At 44.8% G+C, this 23,712-nt stretch overlaps 3 protein-coding genes across 3 annotated transcripts in view; all 3 read right to left on the bottom strand.

The window, feature by feature from the left end:
- Positions 1-395: 395 nt before the first annotated feature.
- On the bottom strand, positions 396-23,626 carry LOC140274671 (cilia- and flagella-associated protein 69-like). The gene is made up of 23 exons (XM_072370044.1): positions 23,471-23,626; positions 21,707-21,766; positions 21,564-21,629; positions 20,548-20,657; positions 20,397-20,473; positions 19,479-19,577; positions 18,635-18,787; positions 18,283-18,460; positions 18,062-18,185; positions 17,911-17,959; positions 17,697-17,818; positions 17,393-17,624; positions 16,039-16,203; positions 15,842-15,957; positions 14,631-14,749; positions 13,955-14,036; positions 13,625-13,817; positions 6,653-6,790; positions 2,360-2,436; positions 1,122-1,319; positions 894-980; positions 719-784; positions 396-562 (listed from the first exon to the last, which is right to left on the bottom strand). Exons 1-23 carry the CDS (start codon positions 23,576-23,578, stop codon positions 455-457), a joined length of 2,727 nt encoding a protein of 908 aa, XP_072226145.1. The 5' UTR covers positions 23,579-23,626; the 3' UTR covers positions 396-454.
- The window catches only part of LOC140274674 (tripartite motif-containing protein 16-like), a 93,920-nt gene continuing 77,520 nt past the window's right edge, over positions 7,313-23,712 (bottom strand). Inside the window, exon 2 of the mRNA XM_072370046.1 lies at positions 7,313-7,616. The gene's annotated coding sequence lies outside the window, so the exon portion shown is untranslated. The remainder of the gene's footprint in view (positions 7,617-23,712) is intronic.
- On the bottom strand, positions 7,616-9,361 carry LOC140274672 (tripartite motif-containing protein 16-like). Its single transcript, XM_072370045.1, has 2 exons — positions 8,230-9,361; positions 7,616-8,193 (listed from the first exon to the last, which is right to left on the bottom strand). Exons 1-2 carry the CDS (start codon positions 9,338-9,340, stop codon positions 7,631-7,633), a joined length of 1,674 nt encoding a protein of 557 aa, XP_072226146.1. The 5' UTR covers positions 9,341-9,361; the 3' UTR covers positions 7,616-7,630.

The raw sequence follows: 23,712 nt of genomic DNA, 5'->3' as shown, positions 1-23,712 counted from the left end.
CGGACCCAAACAACGGGGGTGACCATAAACAGCAAACAGGAGCTGCTCTCCCTGCCTTTCTGTCAAAAATAGGTGATGTGTTTTGTTCTTCAGGGCCACCGTACCATCGGGTGAAGCTAATGAATTAAGTTCAGGTAAAAAGTTTGAGTTATTCTCCAGGAAATCAAAGTGAGACAGTGTCATGTCCTCTGATGTGATGGAAACTCTGTGAGCTAGTTTCAGGGGTGAGGACCAGACTACAAGCTTCTGATTGTGCACATCGAGTGACCTCATGTCTGTATTTTCAGCCAGTTTACTCGACATTTACAGTGACAGGAAACAGCTGCAGTCACAACAGAAATTCAGCGTAAAACATGCTCTAAAGTTCAGTCTGTTTTGGACGTCTGGTACAATTCTAAACATAAAGAGGCGCGATGATCACGTGTCGTACTGAAGCAGCATCAGCCTCCCGGGTTCATGTTGCTGTTTCAGCCCTGACTGGAGCTCTGGCCAGCGTCACCTTCACCCCTTCAGGACCCTGAACACCTGTGCTCTCCACTGCCAGGATGTGCCCGATGAAATACTGAAACAGAGCAGAACACAGCTCCGCTTTACTCTGCCACGACAGGGTGATCATTATGGGATCACCTGCAGCTGGAAGGAGATTTTACTGCAAAGCACTGAGATTAACGACCCAAATGTTTCACATGTTGGGTTCAACATGAAATCAGATAAAAACCTCTGCAGGATGTTTCACTTTGGAGCTGGTTGACTCGACGGATTTTCCCCTCTGAGCTTTTTCTTCCTGTGTTGAAAGCACACGATGTGAGTCACAGTTGTCACGTCTTATTATAACCACAGATTGATTTTTAGGATTTGGGTTCAATCTAAGAACATCGAAAGAAAGATGAAACCTTGAGGATCTCGTAATTCGATGTCCTGGAAACGTATTTGTCCCAGAACTTGGCTGTGAGCTCCTGTTGCTTCCTGTGAGACTTCATCTGTGACAAAAAGACACAAAAATACGAATCTGACTTAAAAACACCACATCCACCTGTTTAATTTGAATAAAAAAGGCAGCATTTGATCTGAAACCAAACTTTGTGAGGTTCTTTCTACTGGAAAAAGCTGACTCTCAGCACCTCTGTGTACATGAGCTTCTCCTCTCTGACGTCCTCCTTCTGCTGCTGCTCCAGGATACTCTTTTGTTCAGCCATTATCCTCTTCGCCGTGTCCTCTGAAATCTTACAGATGGTGCTCATCACCTCATCGTCAGGGATGGTCAGCCTCACGCCATCCAAGCTCAGCTCCCTGCAGATCTCGTCCCACACCTCACCAACCTGCAGCACCAGAACGGACACCTCCATCTTTCTGCTCTTTCTTTCATAAGCTGAACAATTTTCAGAGGTCTTAAAAGATATCTGAGACATGCTTTGGTCAAAAACCACAGAGATACAGTGCAACAGCGCCCTTCTAAAGCATGTGTTTACAGCTCTGTTCACAGCAGCTTGTTTAAGGAGGAGCAGCAAGCTACTCAACTCGACTGAGATCTATCCTACCATCCAAAAGTAAATGTGGACATAAATAACATGGATGAGAGAGAGCAATCCCTGACCTGAGAGCTCAGACTACCACACACCAAAGTTACATTTCTCCTGTCTGCAGATCGACCTCAGACAGCTGGTATTGATCTGACCCCTTACTGGTGCATTTTCGGTTCAAATGGTTTAAGAATGTGTCTGAGACGAAGTCTTTTAGGCATTCAGTTCTATCTTCATGTTTTAGGGGAAGCACAGTAACACAAACAGGGAGACTTCCACGTGATTAGACTCATCTTAACTTTAAATACATTTTAACAGCCAGTGTGAACCTGGCTGGAGTCAGAATGTGTCCTTCAACTTGTTTGTAAAGTTTAAATCTGCAACCCGGAACGTTTCGGCTCTTATTTGACTTGTTTTTCTTCTTGAAGTAACACATAAGCTGCCTTTCAGCTCATCAAATGAATAATTGCTGACAAATGAAGGCAACAAAGCCTTTTTAAAGTAGGATTCTGGCTTATTTCAACCTGGTGTGTTTAAGCATTAGTGTTGTGTCTGTTGCTAATGCTACAAGCTAATGATGCACTGTAAAGATGCAAAGAGTTACAAAATGTGTAGGAAAACAAAAGATCTTAATATGAAATAAAGCTTGAACGTGGAATATTTTTCATATCATCCTGATGGAGTAAAAAATGTGCTTCAGTCTTCATGTTAATTCAGACCATTCAGTCAGTTTCTTTAATGGTGAGAGGGTTAGCAGAGCCCACTGACTCCTGCAGCTAACTTGAATTCTATAACTTTCATACCTAACAATGATCTTCACCCTTGTTAATCATTGTTACCTTGAAGTCCAGATATCTCTTGACAATGCAGAGAGTCACATAATCCTCTGTTGACAACCCGGGAAGCTCCTGAAAACCTGGTGGAATAAAAGTGAATCATGAATCAGTCTCTGCAGTGTGATGATAACAGATGTTCACAGAATAAACAGTCAAGAAGAGGCCACATTTCCAGAAAACATGTGAAATAACCATAAAAAAATTAATCGAATTAATTAGAGGCTTTGTAATTAATTAATCAATCGAAATTAATCACATTTTTAATCGCATATAATTATTTGACAGTGAGAAGCAATTTTTTTCACATGGATTTTAAAATGCCATTGAATAATGACTGAATACATAAGCTTAAGGAACAAAACATTGTTTTTTGTTTTTTTCAAGGTGGTACTTAACCAACCGTGCTCTTATGGACGCTTCCATCCATCCGTCCGTTTTTTTATGCCTTTTAATGGACAGGACAGATAAAAAAGAGACAGAAAGCAGAGAGGGAATGACACGCAGTAAAAGGTCGTCCGATGCGGGATTCGAACCCAGGCCGCCTGCACAGCCCACCACTAGCTACCGACCATCCCATCCATCTGTTTTTTAAAACAAAATTTCCCAACCAAAGCGGTCTCTTCAGCTCCTTCGCTCATGTTTGACTGTTGTTCACTGTGGTTTGTTGTTTGAAGTCAGTTTCTGGTTCAACTATGGTGGGGCTCAAATCGGGTGGCAACACCCATTCCGACAGCCCACCATTCCGACATCCCACCATTCCGATATCCCACCATTCCGACAAGGCTTTCCGTATAAGGAAATGTGCGTTACTCAACAGGTGAGTCCCTTCTTTCTGTTCATGCAATTTATATGTTTAACACATGTTTACAGATAATAAGCGTTATTAAAAACACAAAGTCTCGGCAACTGGAGGAGGAGACCGCGGTGGTTTTCAATCACACACTCCAATGCCACTTGTTTCAACTTCCGAAAATTTAATCCAGGAAAAAAAGGCCTACAAACATGGACCAAAACGGCTCCATAATACGCATAAGAATCCAAAATAAATGAAAGTTAACTAAAAGAAAGCAAATAAACATCATGAAGTGGTCAAAATTGGTTTTACGCATGCCTATGTGCGTCTGGCACATGCGTCTTCGGGCTCTCCCACGTTGGTTTGTGGATGAAAGCTATATGTTCAGCTGTAATGTCATGTAAAAACAATCTCTACATGACATTTACTCCCAGGTGTGACCAGTTAGGTCCTTAAGATATCAACAGGCTGTATAAAGCCTTGCGCATCGGCTGTGTGTTTGTGCCAAATGCGCAAAGCCCATCCGCGCTTCCCAAAATTGGAGCGAGTACTCATAAATCACGTGAATAACATGAACTAGAAAATTTCTGAAGAAATTTTGATGGGTGCCAAGCTGCTGCCCGTCCACACAGAGACATATGAGTTAATGTGCTGAGAGTTGAAGGTCAAATTGAAGGTCAACCATTATATGATCATAATCATCCAGTCTGAAATATGAGATTCTGGCTTGTTCTGGTGAAATCTGCCTGCTTTGGACACATAAGGCCCGGTTGATCTGTTCAGAATAATGGAAAACATATGAGTGAATGCGCGCTATTGCGCGCATTTGTGTCGTCAGGGGCTGTCATGAAGCTGTTATCACAACTGATGTGTTGAGAGTAATGGAAACATATGAGTTAGTGCGCGCTATCGCGCGCATTTGTCTCGTCAGCAGCTGGCATGAACCTGTTAATCTGTTCAGATTAATAGAAAACATATGAGTTAGTGCGCGCTATCGCGTGCATTTGTCTCGTCAGCAGCTGGCATGAACCTGTTAATCTGTTCAGATCTGCCCTCATCAGCCATCTTGGCTCTGCCCTCATCCGCCATCTTGGCTCTGGCTTCATCAGCTGTGATAGAACAGGGCAGCCATCTTAGGTGTGGTCAGCATTAGTTGCTATGGGCAACAGCTGTGACTGCCAACTGTCAAATCTGCACCTCACTTTGTCCCCTTAAAATCATGGGGTTTTCATATTGATGCACAAGTCTGGAACAAACGGTCGCTATTCGAAAAGTAGAAGTCGGATCCGAATAATTCTTTCACCGTGAGCGGCAGAAGGGACATGGGAAGTCAGCGGTGTCATTTTTATTTTTCTACCCCCCGTGGCTCCTTTATTATGGCAGTTTTAAAATGAGTTTTCCGACTGATTTCGGCTCGGCCGTTTTATAATGGGATGGAATGTTCCCTCTCTTCGCTCACAGGTGATTTGTGAGAAATCTGTGAGGCCCAGCTCAATGACAGTCACATTGGGTGAAAGAGAACTAAAATACCTACGTTTTGATGTATAATTTATCCAGATCAGGCAGATATTTTGGACGTGAGAGGCATTTGTTCGAGAAATGTTTTTTAAAAGATTTTTAGAGTGACAGTTACAGTGTAACCGACATGAGACGACCTCCTCTGGACACCTAAAACGTAAACTGCCGTTGTGTCAAAGCTGTATAAGTTATTAACAAGCCCTTTACCACAGTTAAAGCTGAGTCTTTCCTGTCACACACAAACTTTGAATGATGTGTGTGTGACGCTGTATGGCTGAGTTACGAGGCCTCCAATTTAGGCCTTCTCCATTCATTTTCCCATTGACAATTTTCCCGCTTTTTCCCATTTATCCGCTATTCCTTTCGAGTAATGAGAGAGATAAATACAAGCACACTTCTGCCCATCGGCGCGCACGCAGCGATGTGTTTTTTATTTTAGTCGGACCTTCGCTGCGGGAGGAGTAGCGCGCCAAAAATGTGACGGAAACGGAAAAATAATAAGTATTCACAATAGTAATATGTGTGCCCTGCCTTTGGCATTGGCACCCATAATAAACGTTTTTACTGCATTTTGTTGTGTTTTATACATTCTATGCTGGCATTTCTCTCTTCTCCTATTGGCAAGGCAAGGCAGAGTGCTCGCAACTGTGTCCTGTGCAGTAGCCGTGATATCTGTAATTGCAATTATTACTTTTGCATATGATGACAGCGTGCAAAAGACACATGGGCTCTGTGGAGAGCTCCGCTCCAGCTGGCTGCTGTGACAGCTCACTGACACTGTATTTCTGCTTAATCAGTTTCAGTCTCGCCAGAGTTACATTAATATCTGAATTTTTATATTTGAAATTTCAGGGGATTTAGATAATAGATTATTAAAGTTTGTTTGCGAGGCCTCTGTGGCCTCTGTATGTGCACAGTTTGTGCGCCAAACTTTAGGGCGTATTTGCGCCGGCATATCATTAGTGCAAAATGTTTTGGGTAAAACATAGGCTATTAAAAGGAACTGTCGGAATGGCGGTATGTTAAAAAAAAAAAAAAAACATACCGCCATTCCGACCATAGGAGGAAAAAAGTGTCGGAATGACGGGACGTTTGATAAAAAATTAAGTGTCGCCATTCCGACAATTGGAGGACAATGTCGGAATGGCAGCATGTAACCGCTCAAATCAATGATAATTTCAATGTGAATATGTTTATGTTTATGTATTTAGCAGACGCTTTTATCCAAAGCGACTTACAGGTAGGCATGTAGGGTAAGGTAGTACCTTTCATGCAGGGGGCAATCATACCACTACACTATCCAGTACAGAATATATATCCAATAAAACAACACCCTCCTACAGCTAGAAACATACACACACAGAGACGGTGTAGTTAATAGTTAAGTTGTCCTAAAGCCATATATAGTCTACCACACAACAGCCAAGAGTCAAAACACAGCCCCGACCAATTAAGTATGCTAATGAGGCAACAAGACCCAAAGAAGAGCATGAAATAGGCAGCAGCAAGAACAAAGTCTGCAAAGTTTCCAAAAACAATATTAAAACTCACCAGGTTGAGATTTTCAAATGAGTACAATGCCCGTTTTCTGACGAGCATGCACTCAAAGCGCGCTCACAAGAGTCATGTGAGTGACAGTTGCCTGTTGGATTCCGCACTTGGTTTTATGGTGGGGCTAACAGAATTCTTGGTGGGCCTATAGCACTACCCTGGTGCCGCCTATGTCTGAAGTCATGAATGTTGGTTGGTGCTCCAGTATAATCGTTATGCCTGAAACTCATCCAGTGAGAAACGTTCCGCGGTGCAAAAATAAGTGCGATTAAAATGCGTTAATTTTAAACGCATTAAGTTTTGTTTAATTAATTAATCTTAATTAACGCGTTAAAATCCCGGCCCTATAAATAACATTTATGATTATTTAATGCCTGCACTGAAGTTGAACTAGACGGATGTTCAAATTAAAACAGTTCTCCAGTCGCTCTTACCCAGATAGCAGAGGATGGAGTAGATCTTTGCTCTCTGGTTCTCTGATATTTCCATCACTGCTGCACTCGGCATGTTGGCAGGAAATGACAAACTGCTGTTCTCCTGCTGGAAACGACTGAGGATGGGCCTCTGGGGATCTTACAGATAAAATAGGACAAATAAAACAAAGAAAGATGTGAAACATAATATTCAGCATGCTGTATGAAAGAAGAAAGACATTAAATCTGCTGGTAGTATCAAATAGTTTTACTCCTTTGTGTTCGACCCACAGTTATGAGCATGAATACATGATATTATGATCTGACTGCCTCGAATGAATAAAGACTACAAGCTATCATTGTGAAGTGCTCTAAACATGTACAGCACTGTCCTGATCCAGCCCTCATTTCCTTATATATTTCCATGACAACAGGAAATAGCTGCAGTGAGTTGTTGAAACATGGTATAAACACAGTTTTTTTTGGGTCATTTTGGAGTAATTTCTTCATACATTTCCAGGAAAATGGGAAATATGTGTTTGGATACATCTAGAAATCTCTTGGACAAATTCAAAGAAAACTGGACTCATTTCTCTGCGATGAAGCTGTTTTATTGAAGAAAGTCAAAAGGAATTAGAAAACAGCAACAACATTTGATCTCTGAAACTAATCAAAGTCAGTGTAGCTACAGAATAATTTTACATTTACAAAGTGATGAGATGTGAACAGAGTCTGTGATAAAGGAAGGTCTGCTGATCTCTCTGTTGGGCTCCATGAAGTGGAAGAGAAACAACAACATACAGACACATCAACACAAGCATCCAACTAATATTTAGAGCTCAGAGAAGTTTAGATTTTCATGTGGAGAAACATTTCTGTGAATAAAACTCATCATTAGCAGTGATATCCTCCATGGCTGCACAAACACAGGAAAAAGCAGCAAATAAACAGCAGAACAGCAGCGGAGAGACATCACAGCAAAGAGCTGACAGGATACCTTTATTCCACTTTACACAACTCTGCTGTGTCTCCATAATAATAAATATAAATCCCAGCATAGAGCGGCTGAGTGAATGTGGTCTGGACTCTGTGGAGCAGAGTCATGGTTCCAGAGACGCTGTAGAAGGACAGAATACCTGCTCTGTGATCCAGGTACACTCCGACTCTGGAGGATGCAGGACCTGAGATGGAGGTTTGGATGTTGTTGTACCAAAATGTAGAACTGTTTGGGCCCCAATATAATGCCCAAGATTTGTCATTATAACCAAATACACATTCAATCCCTCTTCCTGCTCTGCTGATGTTCTTGTATGCGACTGCTACAACAACTCCTCCCCCTCTCCACTCCACCTCCCAGTAACAACGTCCAGTCAGACTCTCTCTGCTCAGGACCTGAAACCATTCAGTGAATCTGCCTGGATGATCAGAATAAGACTGAAGTTGATTCATTAATGTCACTTTTCTGTTCCTCTCTGACAGTAACAGCTGTCTGTTTGCTGTGTTTGGATCCAGTGTGATTTCACATGAATATTTTAAGAAGTCAGCTCTGCTCTTTGGTTCAGGTTCAGGTTCTGGTTCTGGTTCAGGTTCAGGTTCAGGTTCTGACAGTAAAACATCCACTGCAGTGACTCTCAGTGAGATGTTGGTCCATTCCTCTCTCAGGATGTCCTGTAGTTTCTCTCTGAGCTCTGACACAGCTGCTGTCACAGCCTCAAAGTGCCTCAGAGGACGGATCTTGATGCTGGATGAGGGTGTAGACTCCCTGAGTGCTGACACTGAGGGGCAGTTCTGTAGAAACTGGGTGTGATCCTCTGTGTCTGAGAGCTGCTGCAGCTCAGCATCTTTCCTCTTCAGCTCAGTGATCTCCTGCTCCAGCTTCTCCTGAAGCTCTTTGACTCGACTCACTTCAGTTTCCTGCTGGGATCTGATCTGCTGCTTCACCTCAGAGCTTCTTTTCTGGAGGAGACGGATCAGCTCAGTGAAGATCTTCTCACTGTGCTCCACTGTTTTATCAGCAGACTGATTGATGGCCTCCACCTCCTGCTGAAGCAGCTTCACATCTTTCTCTCGGTCCTGGACTCTCTGCTGGATTTGCTGCCGACTCCCCTCCAGCTCTCTCTGCCTCTCAGTCCTTTCTGCTGCAGCTGACACTGTGTCGTGGCCTTTATGTTCATCCAGAGAGCAGAGATAACAGATAGACTTCTGATCAGTGCGGCAGAACATCTTCATCACCTCATCGTGAAGAGAGCAGATGTTCTCCTGGAGGTTCTTGGAGGGCTCCACCAGCTTGTGTTTCCTTAATGGAGGTGAATCATAATGAGGCTGAAGGTGATTCTCACAGTAAGAGGCCAGACAGACTAAACAGGACTTGATGGCTCTCAGTTTTCTTCCAGAGCAGACATCACAGGCCACATCTTCAGGTCCAGCATAGCAGTGATCAGCAGGAGCAGCTTGGAGTCCAGTCTTCTTCAGCTGCTCCACTAAATCAGCTAACATGGTGTTTTTCCCCAGGACAGGCCTCGGTATGAATGTCTGCCTGCACTGAGGGCAGCTGTGGATTCCCTTCTGATCCTCTCCATCCCAGTGGGCTTTAATACAGTTCCTGCAGTAGCTGTGTCCACAGTGAAGAGTCACCGGATCCTTCAGCAGATCCAAACAGATCGAACAAGAGAAGCTTTCTCTGTCCAGCTGAGCTCCTTTCTGAGCCATTTCTCCTCTCAGATCAGCGACTGACTCGTCTGTGTTCCTCACAGCTGCTGGACCTTAAAGACTTTGGACTTTAACTTGTCTCATCAGGCTCTAATCTTTCCAGGAGGAGGAGAAACTTTAAATAATATCCAGTAAGTAATAAAAACTGAGTGGTTTTATTCACCATAAAGACATAAAAACAGCACAAAGTCCAGCTCATTGTGTTTGGATCTGATTTCAGAGAATGAACTGATGAACTTTTCTGAGATGATTAACAGACTTTAAAGATTTCTGCTGCATGTTGATTCTCTGTTTGGTTTCCTTCACTTTTTAGACTTAAAAGGATAATTTTTTTATCTTTATCACCTGTTTGAGTCACAGAAAACAATCTTTAGAATGAAAAACTGAGGATCCTAGTTTCTCCTTTTTTTTTCCTCTTTCCCTCTTGGGGGTGTGTGTTTCATCTGTCTGTAGGTGGGAATGTAAGCTGGGAGGAGTTGGAGTCACTCACACCTGCAGCCCATCTGGCACTCAGGATAAAAGACCGGCTCACTCCTCCAGCACTCCTGAGCAGTTGCAGACAAAGTGAACAGTTGGGTCTTAGTTTCCAGGATGAGGGATTTCTCACCGAAACCTAAAGATCTCCTGTTGGCTGGAATCTAAGTTTTCACAACAAGATCAAAGAGTGAAATCAGAAAAATGAGTGAAAGTTACAACAGAAGAACTTTCTTCCTTCAGTCATCTCTCAAGCTTTCAGTTTTATTTCATGGCCTGCTGGAGGGGCCCAACCAAGAGGCTGAGGGCCACTAAGCTAAGAATGATCACTTCTACAGGCTCTGGGGAGGATTCATCCCTCCATAAGACCTGTTTTTCAGTACTTCAGTACTTCAGTACTTAGCTCATTTCTGATGAGGCTTGGGCCAACAGTAGATGGATCAGCTGAAGGTCCAGATGCATCTCTCAGGTCCTGTCAGGTCTTTGCTGGATTTCTTCCTCTTTCTTAAGGACATCACTTTCAGATCCTGTTCATCTGCTGGAGATAGTTTTTTAGGCCTGACACTTCTTCTTTTGTCCTCCACTTGTCCAGTTTCCTCAAATGTTTTAAGGACACAGCTAATAGCTCTTTGGGAATCACCTTGTTGCTGCAGAAATCCTATTTTCTGTCTGTCAAACTGTGTTTTCTTTGCTGTTTTTCATAGATGCAGCTACAGAAATGGGAACAAATGATGTGTCTTTGTGACACGCTGCTAGTAACAAAGTAAAAAACCCAAAAAGACCTTCTGAAAGTCTGGAAAATTATTGCTCAAGAACACTTTAAAATATTAAAGGAAGTCTGGTTGCTTGGAAGGAAAATATAAAGAACTGAGGGCTGGATCAGGCCTTTGTATTGTCTCACTCCTCACAGTCTCATCCATCCATCCATCCATCCATCCATCCATCCATCATCTGCCGCTTATCCGGGGGTCGGGTCGCGGGGGCAGCAGCTTTAACAGAGAAACCCAGACCTCCCTATCCCCGGCCACTTCCTCCAGCTCTTCCGGGGGGACCCCGAGGCGTTCCCAGGCCAGCCGAGAGACATAGTCTCTCCAACGTGTCCTGGGTCTCCCCCGGGGTCTCCTCCCAGTGGGATGGGCCCTGAACACCTCCCCAGGGAGGCGTCCAGGGGGCATCCTAACCAGATGCCACCTCATCTGACTCCTCTCAATGCGGAGGAGCAGCGGTTCTACTCCGAGCCCCTCCCGGATGACTGTGCTTCTCACCCTATCTCTAAGGGAGGCCCAGAAACCCTGCGGAGGAAACCCATTTCGGCCGCTTGTATTCGCGATCTTGTTCTTTCAGTCACTACCCACAACTCGTGACCATAGGTGAGGATGGGAACATAGATTGACCAGTAAATAGAGAGCTTCGCCTTCTGGCTCAGCTCCTTCTTCACAACGACGGGTCGGTGCAGAGCCTGAAACACTGCAGACGCCGCACCGATCCGCCCGTCAATCTCCCGCTCCATTCGTCCCTCACTGTGAACAAGACCCCGAGATACTTGAACTCCTCCACTTGGGGAAGGATCTCATTCCCAACCCGGAGAGAGCATTCCACCCTTTTCTGACTGAGAACCATAGTCTCGGATTTGGAGGTGCTGATTCTCATCCCAGTCGCTTCACACTCGGCTGCGAATCGCTCCAGTGAGAGCTGAAGGTCACGCTCTGACGATGCTAACAGAACCACATCATCCGCAAAAAGCACAGACCCGATTCTGAGGTCGCCAAATCGGACACCCTCAACGCCCTGGCTCCGCCTAGAAATTCTGTCCATAAAAGTTAGGAACAGAATCGGTGACAAAGGGCAGCCCTGACGGAGTCCAACTCTCACCGGAAACGTATCTGAATTACTGCCGGCAATGCGGACCAAACTCTGGCACCGGTCATACAGAGACCGAACGGCCCCTATCAAGGGGTCCGGGACTCCATATTCCCGGAGCACCCCCCACAGGACTCCACGAGGGACACGGTCGAACGCTTTCTCCAAGTCCACAAAACACATGTAGACTGGTTGGACGAACTCCCATGCACCCTCCAGGATCCTGCCGAGGGTATAGAGCTGGTCCACTGTTCCAGGGCCAGGACCAAAGCCACACTGCACCTCCTGAATCCGAGTCTCGATTATCCGACGGATCCTCCTCTCCAGTACCCCCGAATAGACCTTACCAGGGAGGCTGAGGAGTGTGATACCCCTATAGTTGAAACACACCCTCCGGTCCCCCTTTTTAAAGAGGGGGACCACCACCCCAATCTGCCAGTCCAGAGGTACTGTCCCCGATGTCCACGCGATGCTGCAGAGGCGTGTCAGCCAAGACAGCCCTACAACATCCAGAGCCTTGAGAAACTCAGGACGGACCTCATCCACCCCCGGGGCCTTGCCACCGAGGAGCTTTTTGACCACCTCGGCAACCTCAGCCCCAGAAATGGGAGGCCCCGTCTCCGAGCTCTCCGACTCGGCCTCTTCCGAGCACGTGTTGGTAGGATTGAGGAGTTCCTCGAAGTATTCCCCCCACCGATTCACAACATCCCTAGTTGAGGTCAGCAAAGCCCCGTCCCCACTGTAAACAGTGTTGACTTTGAGCCACTTCCCCCCTCTGAGACGCCGGATGGTGGACCAGAATCTCTTCGAGGCCGTCTGGAAATCGTTCTCCATGGTCTCACCAAACTCCTCCCAGGCCCGAGTTTTTTCCTCAGGAACCGCCGAAGCCACAGCCCGTCTGGCCTGCCGGTACCTATCAGCTGCTTCCAGGGTCCCACTGGCCAAAAAGGCCCGATAGGACTCCTTCTTCAGCTTGACGGCTTCCCTCACCACTGGTGTCCACCAGCAGGTTCGAGGGTTGCCGCCACGACAGGCACCGACCACCTTACGGCCACAACTTCGATCAGCTGCCTCGGCAATGGAGTCACGGAACATGGCCCATTCGGACTCAATGTCCCCCACCTCCCCCGGGATATGGTTGAAGCTCTGCCGGAGGTGGGAGTTAAAGCTCCTTCTGACGGGGGATTCTGACAAACGCTCCCAGCAGACCCTCACAATACGTTTGGGCCTGCCAGGTCTGATCGGCATCCTCCCCCACCAGCGGAGCCAACTCACCACCAGGTGGTGATCAGTTGACAGCTCCGCCCCTCTCTTCACCCGAGTGTCCAGGACATACGGCCGCAAGTCCGACGATACAACCACAAAGTCGATCATCGAACTGCGGCCAAGGGTGTCCTGGTGCCAAGTGCATATATGGACACCCTTATGTCTGAACATGGTGTTCGTTATGGACAGTCCATGACCGGCACAGAAGTCCAACAACATAACACCACTCTGATTCAGATCGGGGGGGCCGTTCCTCCCAATCACACCCCTCCAGGTCTCACTGTCATTGCCCACGTGAGCATTGAAGTCCCCCAGCAGAACAAGGGAGTCTCAGGTAGGAGCATTCTCCAGTGCCTCCCCCAGAGACTCCAAAAAGGGTGGGTACTCTGAACTGCTGTTTGGCGCATAGGCACAAACAACAGTCAGGACCCGTCCCCCCACCCGAAGGCGGAGGGAGGCTACCCTCTCGTTCACTGGAGTAAACCCCAATGTACTGGCACACAGCCGGGGGGCAATAAGTATGCCCACACCTGCTCTGCGCCTCTCACCACGGGCAACTCCAGAGTGGAAGAGAGTCCAACCCCTCTCAAGAGGACTAGTTCCAGAGCCCAAGCCGTGTGTCAAGGTGAGTCCGACTATATCTAGCCGGAACCGCTCAGCCTCATCATTCCCTCTTTGTCTTACCTGCAATCCCTCCGTCTTGGTTTCGGATCACACCCAGCTCCTTTTCCTCCTCCCTCCACAGCTTCAGCAGGAGTCTTGGAGCCGTCTGACCGGCGGCGTCCCTCCAGCTCAGGATGTAGAACTGAGTGTTTGGGTTGTCACAGAGATCCAGCAGGGTGGAAAGCACAATGCCGTGCACACATCTGGGGCCCGTCTAACAAAAAGACCCAGATTATTTTGCTTGGATTTCCTGTAAAAGTGGTCGCTGCATCACAGCTGATCTTCTTTACACCGAGCAGCTGAAAGCTCTCCTTGGAGATCTCTCTTTGACTCGAGCAAACAACTACTTACACTGAGTAAGTTGAGCAGAAGAAATGCACCGTCTCTTGCCAAAAAGTAGTCTTCTGTGGTGTTGCAGCCCACAATACAGGACCTGATGGGATGAGGAGCACACAAGCTGCCTTACTGGCTGCCTTACTGGCTGCCTTACTGTTCAGGACCCACAGATGGGTTTACAATGAGCTAACTCGTGCTTTTTAAGAAGATCACCAGGACGTTCATAACTGAAAAACCATGATTGTGTGAAACATTAGACCAAGAAGCTCTGTGATGTTAAAATGGGGTGAGGGTATAAGTTATCCATCTTCCACATTAAAAGTGTAGATTTAAATAAAGTGTCTCATTACATATTCAGAAGACACTTGTTACTTCAGTTTTGATGTGTTTAAGGGAACATTTCCAACATCAAGATTGATTTCGACATCCGTGACGATCCTTTGGTTTTTCTATCGGCACATGACAGACGCAACAAGTTCAGTTACGTTAAAACATCTGGTCGATTAGCCCTCCAAAGGGTTACTTTTGACTTTTGTACATTTCAGAGCCTGTATTTTTTACTTAAATTAATTAATGGAGATAGATTGTACTTCTGCAACCTCTGCAAATGGTGCTGGATGTGTTCAGCACGATGTGTGAAACCAGATAAATCCACCAGTTAATCCACCGCATTCGGCTTCGTTAAACTGACCACACGCAGTCGACTGAGGAGAGGACGAGCTTGTTGTGTCCCAGACCGCTGTAGAACTTGCCGGCACCTTTCCTCAGGAAGTGAACGGCCATCTCAACTCCCTCTGATCCGAACAGCTCCTGAAACGTTCCAGAAACAGACGCACAGCGAGTTATTTTCTCTTTTTCACACACTTTAAGATAAGAAATTGTATTGTGAAATAAGGTGGCGGCGTCACACACTCTGGCTCCTATTGACAGATTCTTTAAAGTCTTTCTCCTGGTTTTGACTGAACCCCTAAAAACTCATCTTCAGTCTGCTCATCCCGGTCCGGGTTGCACTGTAAGCAGAGCTAACCGGACCTCCTTCTCCCAGCTCCTGCAGCTCTTCCATGAGGATGGTGAGGAGTTCCCAAGCCAGCCAAGAGATATAATCTCTCCAGCTTGTCCTGGATCTAACCTGGGGCCTCCTTCCAGAAGTCTAAAACTTTACTCATCGTTCAGAGGAATTATAACTGCCCGAGCCACCTCAGCTGGCCCCTTTAGAAGCAGATGAGCAGCTCTTCTACTCTGACCGAGCTCCCAGCGCAGACAGACGTCTGTTGAGGCTCGTTTCAGCCACTTGTCTCCATGATCTTATCCACTCTTCACCGCTCACAGGTAAAGGTAAGAGCGAGGGTCAGTAATTCAACCGTTTTCTCTTTTCACACCGGTTCAGTGTCTTCATCCCTGCAGATCCATTCCAAACATCATCTTATTGGAAGAGGCTGAGGGCCTGTGTGATCCCAGCAGCAGGCTCAGCTCAGCTTGTTCTTTGGGAAGGGCTCTGAAGGTAAACTGGACCAGGGTGACGGGCCAGACTGAGCACGACTGTGATGAGTCCTACAGAAAAGACAACAAGGAACCAAGATACCTCGTCCAGGAAAGGGACGATATTGGGTTTGTACTGTTCAGCACCATTTTTGAGTTGATGAGACTGATTTCTGAGGTTTATTATCGATGAAACTGAAATGCTCAAACCTAACTGATGACTTTAAACTCATGGTATGTCTTCTAATATATAAAAAACACCAAATAAGACCCTAATATTTCACAAGAGGCAGACCTTCAGACTTTTGTGGGTCATCTTTGCTTCTTATGAGAAATTCAATCTGAGCAGACACGTGTAACTGAAGTTATAAAGCAAATCCTCAACAAATCAAAGCGCTCGTCTCAGAGAGACTTCTGCTTTACCTTTCTGTGCGTGTCTGTCTCACACAGCGTTGAAAGGATCGGCTGAATGTCCGACATTATCTCCACGGTAACTGCATCCTCCTCGTCGGAACTCGCTTCCATCCGGATTAAAATCCCTGAGAAAACACCACAGCTCCGACTGTACTGGATCTGCTAACAGCGACAGTAAATGTTTGTCCAGTTTAAACTGAAGTTACCCAGAAGCTGGTGGATGGTTCCCTGATCACAGAGGTCCTGGTTTACAGCCTCGTCTCCTCGAGATGTCACAGATCTCAGCACTCTGATGCAATGCCGCATCTGAGCCTTCTTACTGCCTCTTCCTCCTGTGGCGTGGAAGCTGTGACCCTGGCTAAAGTAAGGATCTGAAATAAAGGGGCAAAAGATGAGAAATGTATCGTCAGATGGCTCCAATGCCTTCTAATATTCAGCTAATTTACAATGAGAAGCAGGGGACGCTGGGTAAGTTTATTGGTTTAATGAGGAGAAAAAGCATGAATGGAAGTAACTGTAACAGGAGATTCCTGATGTTACGAAGGTGAAAGAAGGCAGTTCTAGAAAGAAGGGTGTTCTAGAAAGAACGATCTAGAAAGTTCTAGTTTTTAATCTGAGTCAAAGGACAGATCCTGGATGGAGGGTGAAGGAAAGGCAACATGGGGTCAAAACAAGGAGACAAACGGTGCTGGTTATTTCAACTTTATCTGTGTTCATCACAAAGAGAGTCCGTGAAAGTCTGCCTGAAGATGAAATACAGCTCGTAAAACAGATAAAAAGAGTCCTCTGAGCTGTGTGAGAGACATGTTCATGTGAACTGGCTCATAACTGGAGGCACGTTTTGGGAGATGATCAGAGAAGCCTGCAAAGTGATGTAGATGTCAAATGTGGGCTATTTTACTGACTGTACCGTTCAATCATTCTCCAAACTGTCTTCTCAGGTGAAACTCATTGCTGTATAGATAGAGCGCTGATAGATGCTGATATTAGAGCGTTTTGTTGGACAGAGAAAGATTAAAGTCTCACTGATGACTGCAGATGGAGAGGACAGCTCTTTAAAAATGAAGTCCTGCCTTCAGTACTGTCTATCTTACAATGTTTATAAGTCTGTGTTGGAATTAAGAGCTCAGGTCTCACAGTTTGTCTCACTGAGATTAACTACTGCAGCTAGTCCAGAAAGATTATTCACAAGTGGAAAACAACAGCTGTCAATCTTCCCAGGAGTGGAAAAAACCTTCCATGGCTGCAAAGAACCTGTTCTCCAAAATCAACTGTAACTCTTCATCCTTAACTTCTTTTTCTAACTGAATTTGATCATTATAGACGTGAGAAATGGGACATTATTTGGAATAATGTTCATTTAGTGTGCATGGATTTAATACAGCTTTGTGTGGACTTTAGTATTTCAGCCTCTGTGAGGTCCACGACACAAAGAGAAGTTTTAATAGGAGGATTATTTCGGAGCTGGCATTACATCCCTTCTGGCAGTTTTTGCCTCGCACATTCAGAGGAGAGTGAGTTTAAGTGTCTCTTTGTCCTCGTGTCTTTCTGCTCGCTGACCTGTTCCGACGCACCAGTCCAGCAGCAGCAGCAGACAGGCGTTTCCCTGACTGGACATGAAGTCATTCAGCATGAGCGGAGCGATGCTGGCGAGGGCGGCCAGCGCCTGCAGCTGGAGCTCCTCCTGCTGGATGATGGACCAGTGATGCGAACCTGACCGGCGCTCAGACGAGGCAGCAGGCGGCTTCACGAGCTCCAGCAGGAACAGCATGACCAGTTCATCTTTATAAAGCTAGAAGAAGAAGAGTGAGACTCATTACTCTGATCAGTCTAATCAAAGGCTCTGACTGAGCGTGTGACTGACCTGCAGAGCAGCAACATCTCTGGACATTAAAACCAACAGATTCAGCAGCAACTTCTTCATCTTCAGGTCTTCGTTACTGTAGCTGAACTTGAAGTTTGGGACCAAAGGGCTGCGACTTTTCACTGAAACATAAATGGATCCGTTCAGTTTTCATCGGATTTGCATTTCAGTATGAAAATAAAACTTAAATCTCGTGCAGAAAGAGTGGCCTCACGCTCTGGAAATGTGACGATACCCACAAGCTGTTTGGCAAATAAACTCTCCTGAAAGTTGGAAACATGTTGTCAGACAAACTGTGAAACACACCAAAGACGCACACTGGGCAGAAGATCCCACTCTCGTGTTTTTAAAGGTCCTGTACTCACAACAAGGACAGAGTTTGGTATTTCAGCGATGAAAGTTGTGATCGCGAGCAGGTCATTTCTGAGCTGGAGGTCAGAGTGTCGACAGGCGTTCGGCAGCAGGTGACAAAACGCTTCTTTCAGAGATCTGGAACACAAACCAGCAACGAGTTTTCAAACTTTTCTGGAGGATGGAAGGTTTACTCCAGCAGCTGAAGGCATCTGAGACCCCTGAAGACACGCACACGACACACTCCATAGTGCTGAGCTGAGCAGCGACCTCCTCCTCGCTGCTTCTCTCCAGCAGGTTCCAGAGGATTTCCGAGGAGCAGAAAAGAACCTGACCGGATGTGTTGGGTTCGTTCATGTGGAGACAGATCGTCTCAGCTCCTCTTGCATGCAGAATGGAAGCACAGTTCACGTCTGTGGTTGCAAAGTGACAAAGACAAGCGATGAATAAAGGCACTGACCAACACTTACACTCCCTGTTGTCTGATTCTTATTCAGAACTGCTCTGAGGAGAAGGATTCTCTCTTAAAATGTCATTAACAGCTCCCACCGCCCATCCCTGCATGCACTATGATACCAGCAGCTGACCAGAGGAGCTGGAGAGGATCTGAAGTGTCCTCAGGAGCTGCAGCTTGATGGCTGGCTGATTCTCCAGAGTGGCCATGGAGAGGAGCAGCGTCTTGGGGAGGTCACTGCGCTCCAGCAGCTGCAGCCTGTAGCCTGGAGAGGTCGAGTGGAGCTCTGCAGGGACAGAGCCGGAAGATTACTCATTTCTTTCTGTTTCCTTCCAAGCAGCCAGACTTTCCTGTAAGCTTTAAAGTGTCCTGATCAACAGTTCTGCAGCTTTCTGAAGCTCTTTCAGAGTTTTTCTTTGGACATTTTCTGCTTTTTCGCTCATCTTCAGTCCTTGTACCTGAGCATTTTCAGAGGAATGTGTTTTTTCTCTGTTCAGCCACTTAACTCTGAGCTATGAACCATTCAGGCAGAAAAAAGGCTCCTAACTCAAGGGATGAACCAGTGTTGTGTCGACACAGAACAGACAACTTAGCAAAGAAGCCATTTTAAACTGGATCTTTAGGCACTTTGTCACAAAGACACATCATTTGTTCCCATTTCTTTAGCTGCATCTATGAAAAACAGCAAAGAAAACACAGTTTGACAGACAGAAAATAGGATTTCTGCAGCAACAAGGTGATTCCCAAAGAGCTATTAGCTGAAAACTTGGCATATCTCAGCATGGTGTGCAGTGTGTCCTTAAAACATTTGAGGAAACTGGACAAGTGGAGGACAAAAGAAGAAGTGTCAGGCCTAAAAAACTATCTACAGCAGATGAACAGGATCTGAAAGTGATGTCAGTGATGCCATGGAGGACATGAAAGGGGAAATTTTAGGGAATCGGTTGTCAGAGAGGAAAGTCTGAGGTGATCCGTACCTTCGAGCTGCTCCGTTTGGCCCAAACAGCTGTAGAACCACTTCACACATTCAACTACGTTCTGCTTCACCTCAGGATCAGACACCCTCATCAGGAACCCTGCCAACAGAAACACATCTGTCACAGTCTGTCTGATGGATTGAATTATTTCATCCATTGATCTTTTTATTCATTCTTGTTTTTGTATCTTATGATTAATTCAATGTTTTTTAATGGAAACATCAGCCTACAGTTTTCACTGAACTGGAGGATTGTTTTTGTGCCTCCAGATGTGTCCTCAGTACCCATGCTGCTGTTTACAGCCTGTTAAAGTGCACACTGAGCTCATTAACGGTGTATAAGCTTTCTATAACAGTCTTTCTGTGCTGTACTCTGTGCACCTTATCAAAGTCTTCTTATTTGGGACTGGATAGTGCAATGGTATCATTGTCACCTTCTGTGTGGGAGACCTGGGTTCAAATCCCCTGCATGAAAGGTATTACCTCTAGTAGGGGTCCTTAGGCAAGACCCCCTTACCCTATTTGCCTAACTGTAAGTCGCTTTGGATAAAAGCGTCTGCTAAATGCATAAACATTTAACCCTCTGTTACTTGGTATTTCCATTACAACTAATCTATGAATTTAAAAGCAGTAAAATGTCCCTTTATCACAGTATTTATGAGCTTAATTTGAATAATTTTCACCAACTGAAAGTAATTCAACTAAGTCCAACATGGTCTATACCAAACAGTAAAATAAAAGTTATATAAAGCCGGTTTTATTCTTTAACTTTCAAGTACTGAGATAAGTTTTCCTAAAATACTGAAATAATGGAAATCAGTGTCTTTAAGAGCATAAAAATCCATTCGAGCACGATTATAAATGAAGTAGATTTGACTTAAAAACAGTGGAACTATCCCTTTAAAGACTGACGATGTACCGATGTGAGAGATGAACTCTGAGGCGTCCTGAGCGTAGTTCAGCTCATCGGATGCTCTCTCCTTCAGGAAGGGCAGCCTGCGATGAAACAGAGCGACGCCGTGATGATCACATGATCTCATCGGGACAGATCAGCGTCTTCAGCTTCTTACCTGCAGATTTTAAGAGCTTCACACAGAGCGGGCACATATTCAGGGTGATCCTTCGCCTTCTCAGCACAGACGTCGAGGACTCTGGATATGCCTGTCAGCTCCCTCAGAAGCTGGAGATGCTTTAAGAAGTTTTAACATTTTGATGAAAGAGTTTCCTGAAACAGAGGCGGATAAATCCTGTGAGGAAGCTAAAGTGAAGCGTGAGCTCTGGGCTGACGCTGGAGTCTTTTCTTCGTGTGGATTAGTCTTTTATTTTCTTTATTCTGTTATTTAGTCATTGATTTAAATCAGGATTTATCCTGTTTGTATTTGTTTCGTCTTGATTTGTCTTTTTGTTTGTAGGTTTTCTGGGTTTTGAATTATTTCTGGGTTGTTTCACCTTTCATTTGTTTTAAATCTGTTCATAGATTTTTCCTGTTTTTTGGGTTTCGATGGTTTATTTATTTCCGGGCTCCTTAGTTGACCTGGGCCTCTTTAAATCAGGGCTAAAAACATATTTATTTCAGATGGCTTTTAATACCCAGTAGTATGGTGACTCTTTTATATTATCTTATTCAATTTTGCTGTATTTTATTTTATTGCGTTTACTGTTATTTTATTGTTTTGTACTTATTCTTTTCTTTATTTATCATCTGATGTAAAGCACTTTGGTACCGAAATGGATTGTTGTAAAGGGCTGTAGAAATAAATTACATTTACATTTAGTTGCTCTTTGTCCTGTGTTCTTGGTTTGTTTGAGTTTAACCTTTGTATTGTGTTTTAGATTCTGGTTCTGATCATTACTCCCAGTTATCCTCGGCTCCACTGCACATCTGTCTCCACTCAATCAGCCACAGCTGCAGTCACTTCCTCGTTAGTTTTCCTCTGTATACGCTCTCCTCGGTTAATCTTTGTCAGATCTGTGCCGAACTTAAACAATCTTCCACAGACACCTGATTAATTTGCATAGAAGCGGGATTTCCTTAAGAGAAAAGTCAATACTTTTGACAGACGATTAAATCCAGAATAAAGGATACAAAACCACTGTGGTTCCTCTTCAGTAGCTTCTTCAGGGCAAAAAGCTGCCTCTCCTTCAAGTTTGTCTGTCGTGAAAACAGGTGAATTACGTGCAGAAAACCTCAAACAGAGAAGAAAATGACCAATATTCGAGTTTACTTACAGTCAAAGGATCCTCAAAGAGACGAACCACCTTGCTGAGGTCGGGACTTTTAGCAGTGGCCTGTTGAGAAATCCCAAGGCAACGCTGACACTTTACACAAGGTTTGAAATGTTTGTCTCAGTGATTCCTCCGGATACAAAATCAATCACTCTGCATCTAAGGTTTGCTAATGTTATCCTTTTAATCACTCCTCATGAATAAGGATCAGCAGCTGGTTTTATGACCAAATCAATTATAGAACCACAAGACTAATCATAATCTACATGAATTCATCTTCTGTGGTCTCAGAACACCATTAATGCATGAATAAGTTAACAGATCGTGGTTTCTGTCCTCACGTATTAATGTAAAACAGGTGATCTGTAATGGATTAAGTGGTATTTATCACATAAACTCTGAGGTAAGACTGTCATATAAACATTAAAACTTGTTAATAGACCACAAACACAAACTGAATGGCACAATTAAACAGAAATGATCGTGTGTCTTCGTCTAGTTTCAGTTTGTGTACCAAAGAACTTGTAAATCAATGCATTCGTTTTATTTTATGCTGAAAAAAAACTACATGAAACTTTCAATCATTCTCCAAACTGTCTTTTCAGGTGAAACTCATTGCTGTATAGATATATTTTCTGAATAATTCCAGAGTTTTTAACAGTTTCCAGTCTGATATTATAGCGTTTTGTTGGACAGAGAAAGATTAAAGTCTCACTGATGACTGCAGATAGAGATGACAGCTCAATCTAAGCTCTTTAAAAATGAAGTCCTGCCTTCAGTACTGTCTATCTTACAATGTTTATAAGTCTGTGTTGGAAATAAGAGCAGTTTGTCTCACTGAGATTAACTACTGCAGCTAGTCCAGAAAGATTATTCACAAGTGGAAAACAACAGCTGTCAATCTTCCCAGTAGTGGACGTCCCAGCAGGTTCACCCCAAGGTGAAAAAGCCCAGAGCTACATCTCAGACTCTACAGGCCTCAGTTAGCATGTTAAAGGTCATACCAGCTGTCAAGCACGGTGGTGGAGGGCTGATGATCTGGGCTGGTTCTGCAGCCACAGGACCTGGGCAGCAGAATGTCAGCCTGACTGAAATGCTGTGGTGGGACCTTAAATGGTAAATTTCTAAGCATTCATACCCCCAATGATACACTGGGGGAGCAACGTGGGGTTCAGTGTCTTGTCTTCGACATGTATTGAAGCCTGGGGAAGCCAGAGTCGAACCACCGACATTCCGATTGGTGGGCGACTGCTCTTCCTCCTGAGCTACAGCCGACCTTAAGAGATGCTGTGCAGAAACCAAAGCTGCAAACCTCAATGAGCTGAAGCAACGCTGGAGAGAAGAGTGGCCGAGATTCCTCCAGAACCATGAGAGAGACTGATAACGTCCCACAGGAAACCATCACTGCAGCTCACTGCTGCTGAAGCTGCTGAAGCTGCTGGATCAGGGGTTCACTTAGTTTTTCACCCACTGCTTCAGTGTTTTGTCTCAGTTTTTGTTCAGTAAATAAGGACACAGTGTAACATGTCATGTGTGTTCATCTGAGGCTTTAAAAACTTATAAAACTTTAGAATGTAAACAGGTTGACTTTCTTATTCAACTGGCTGTATTGCTGTTTCTGCTGTGATGAGGTGAATTATAGCAAGAAAAAGTTCATAAGTAGCTGTCTGACGTGGATTGAATATTTATCTTTTTTTAAAGACGCTATACACGTAGACATTTATTGTTGTGGAACAATCAGGTGATAAATAAAGGAAAGTGCTTTACCTCCTGAGGACGCTGGGTCCTGTGTTCTTCTCTCGGGCTGAGTGCAGGAAGGTCGGGCTTTCTTCTGGGCACAACTTTGCTTGAGTCCATTCCTAAATACGGATTCATCTTCCTTTGAGATCGTCGATTATTTTCTAATTTTGCCTCAACAAATGTTTCCTGTTGCTATTTTAACAGTTTTTAAAACTATAAATGTGAGTATTTCTTATTTGTTAACAACAAGAAAACGTAACTTGACCTGA

The sequence above is a fragment of the Leuresthes tenuis genome, unplaced genomic scaffold, assembly GCF_036924035.1.
Source record: "Leuresthes tenuis unplaced genomic scaffold, fLeuTen1.0.hap1 SCAF_18, whole genome shotgun sequence".
In the NCBI taxonomy this organism is placed as follows: Eukaryota; Metazoa; Chordata; class Actinopteri; order Atheriniformes; family Atherinopsidae; genus Leuresthes; species Leuresthes tenuis.
Note: the sequence above shows the minus strand (reverse complement) of the source record. Positions and strands in the feature narration are given on the sequence as shown.

Bases quoted from the DNA above. Each gene is read 5' to 3' on its own strand.
- LOC140274671 (XM_072370044.1), bottom strand. From the start codon at position 23,578: ATGAATCCGTATTTAGGAATGGACTCAAGCAAAGTTGTGCCCAGAAGA. The intron at 21,630-21,706 runs GTAAGTAAACTC...TTTTCACGACAG, and splicing joins TCTTTGAGGATCCTTTGACT to ACAAACTTGAAGGAGAGGCA. The intron at 1,320-2,359 runs GTAACAATGATT...CTGGTGCTGCAG, and splicing joins AGAGATATCTGGACTTCAAG to GTTGGTGAGGTGTGGGACGA.
- LOC140274672 (XM_072370045.1), bottom strand. From the start codon at position 9,340: ATGGCTCAGAAAGGAGCTCAGCTGGACAGAGAAAGCTTCTCTTGTTCG. The intron at 8,194-8,229 runs CTGAACCTGAAC...CAGAACCTGAAC, and splicing joins GGATGTTTTACTGTCAGAAC to CTGAACCAAAGAGCAGAGCT.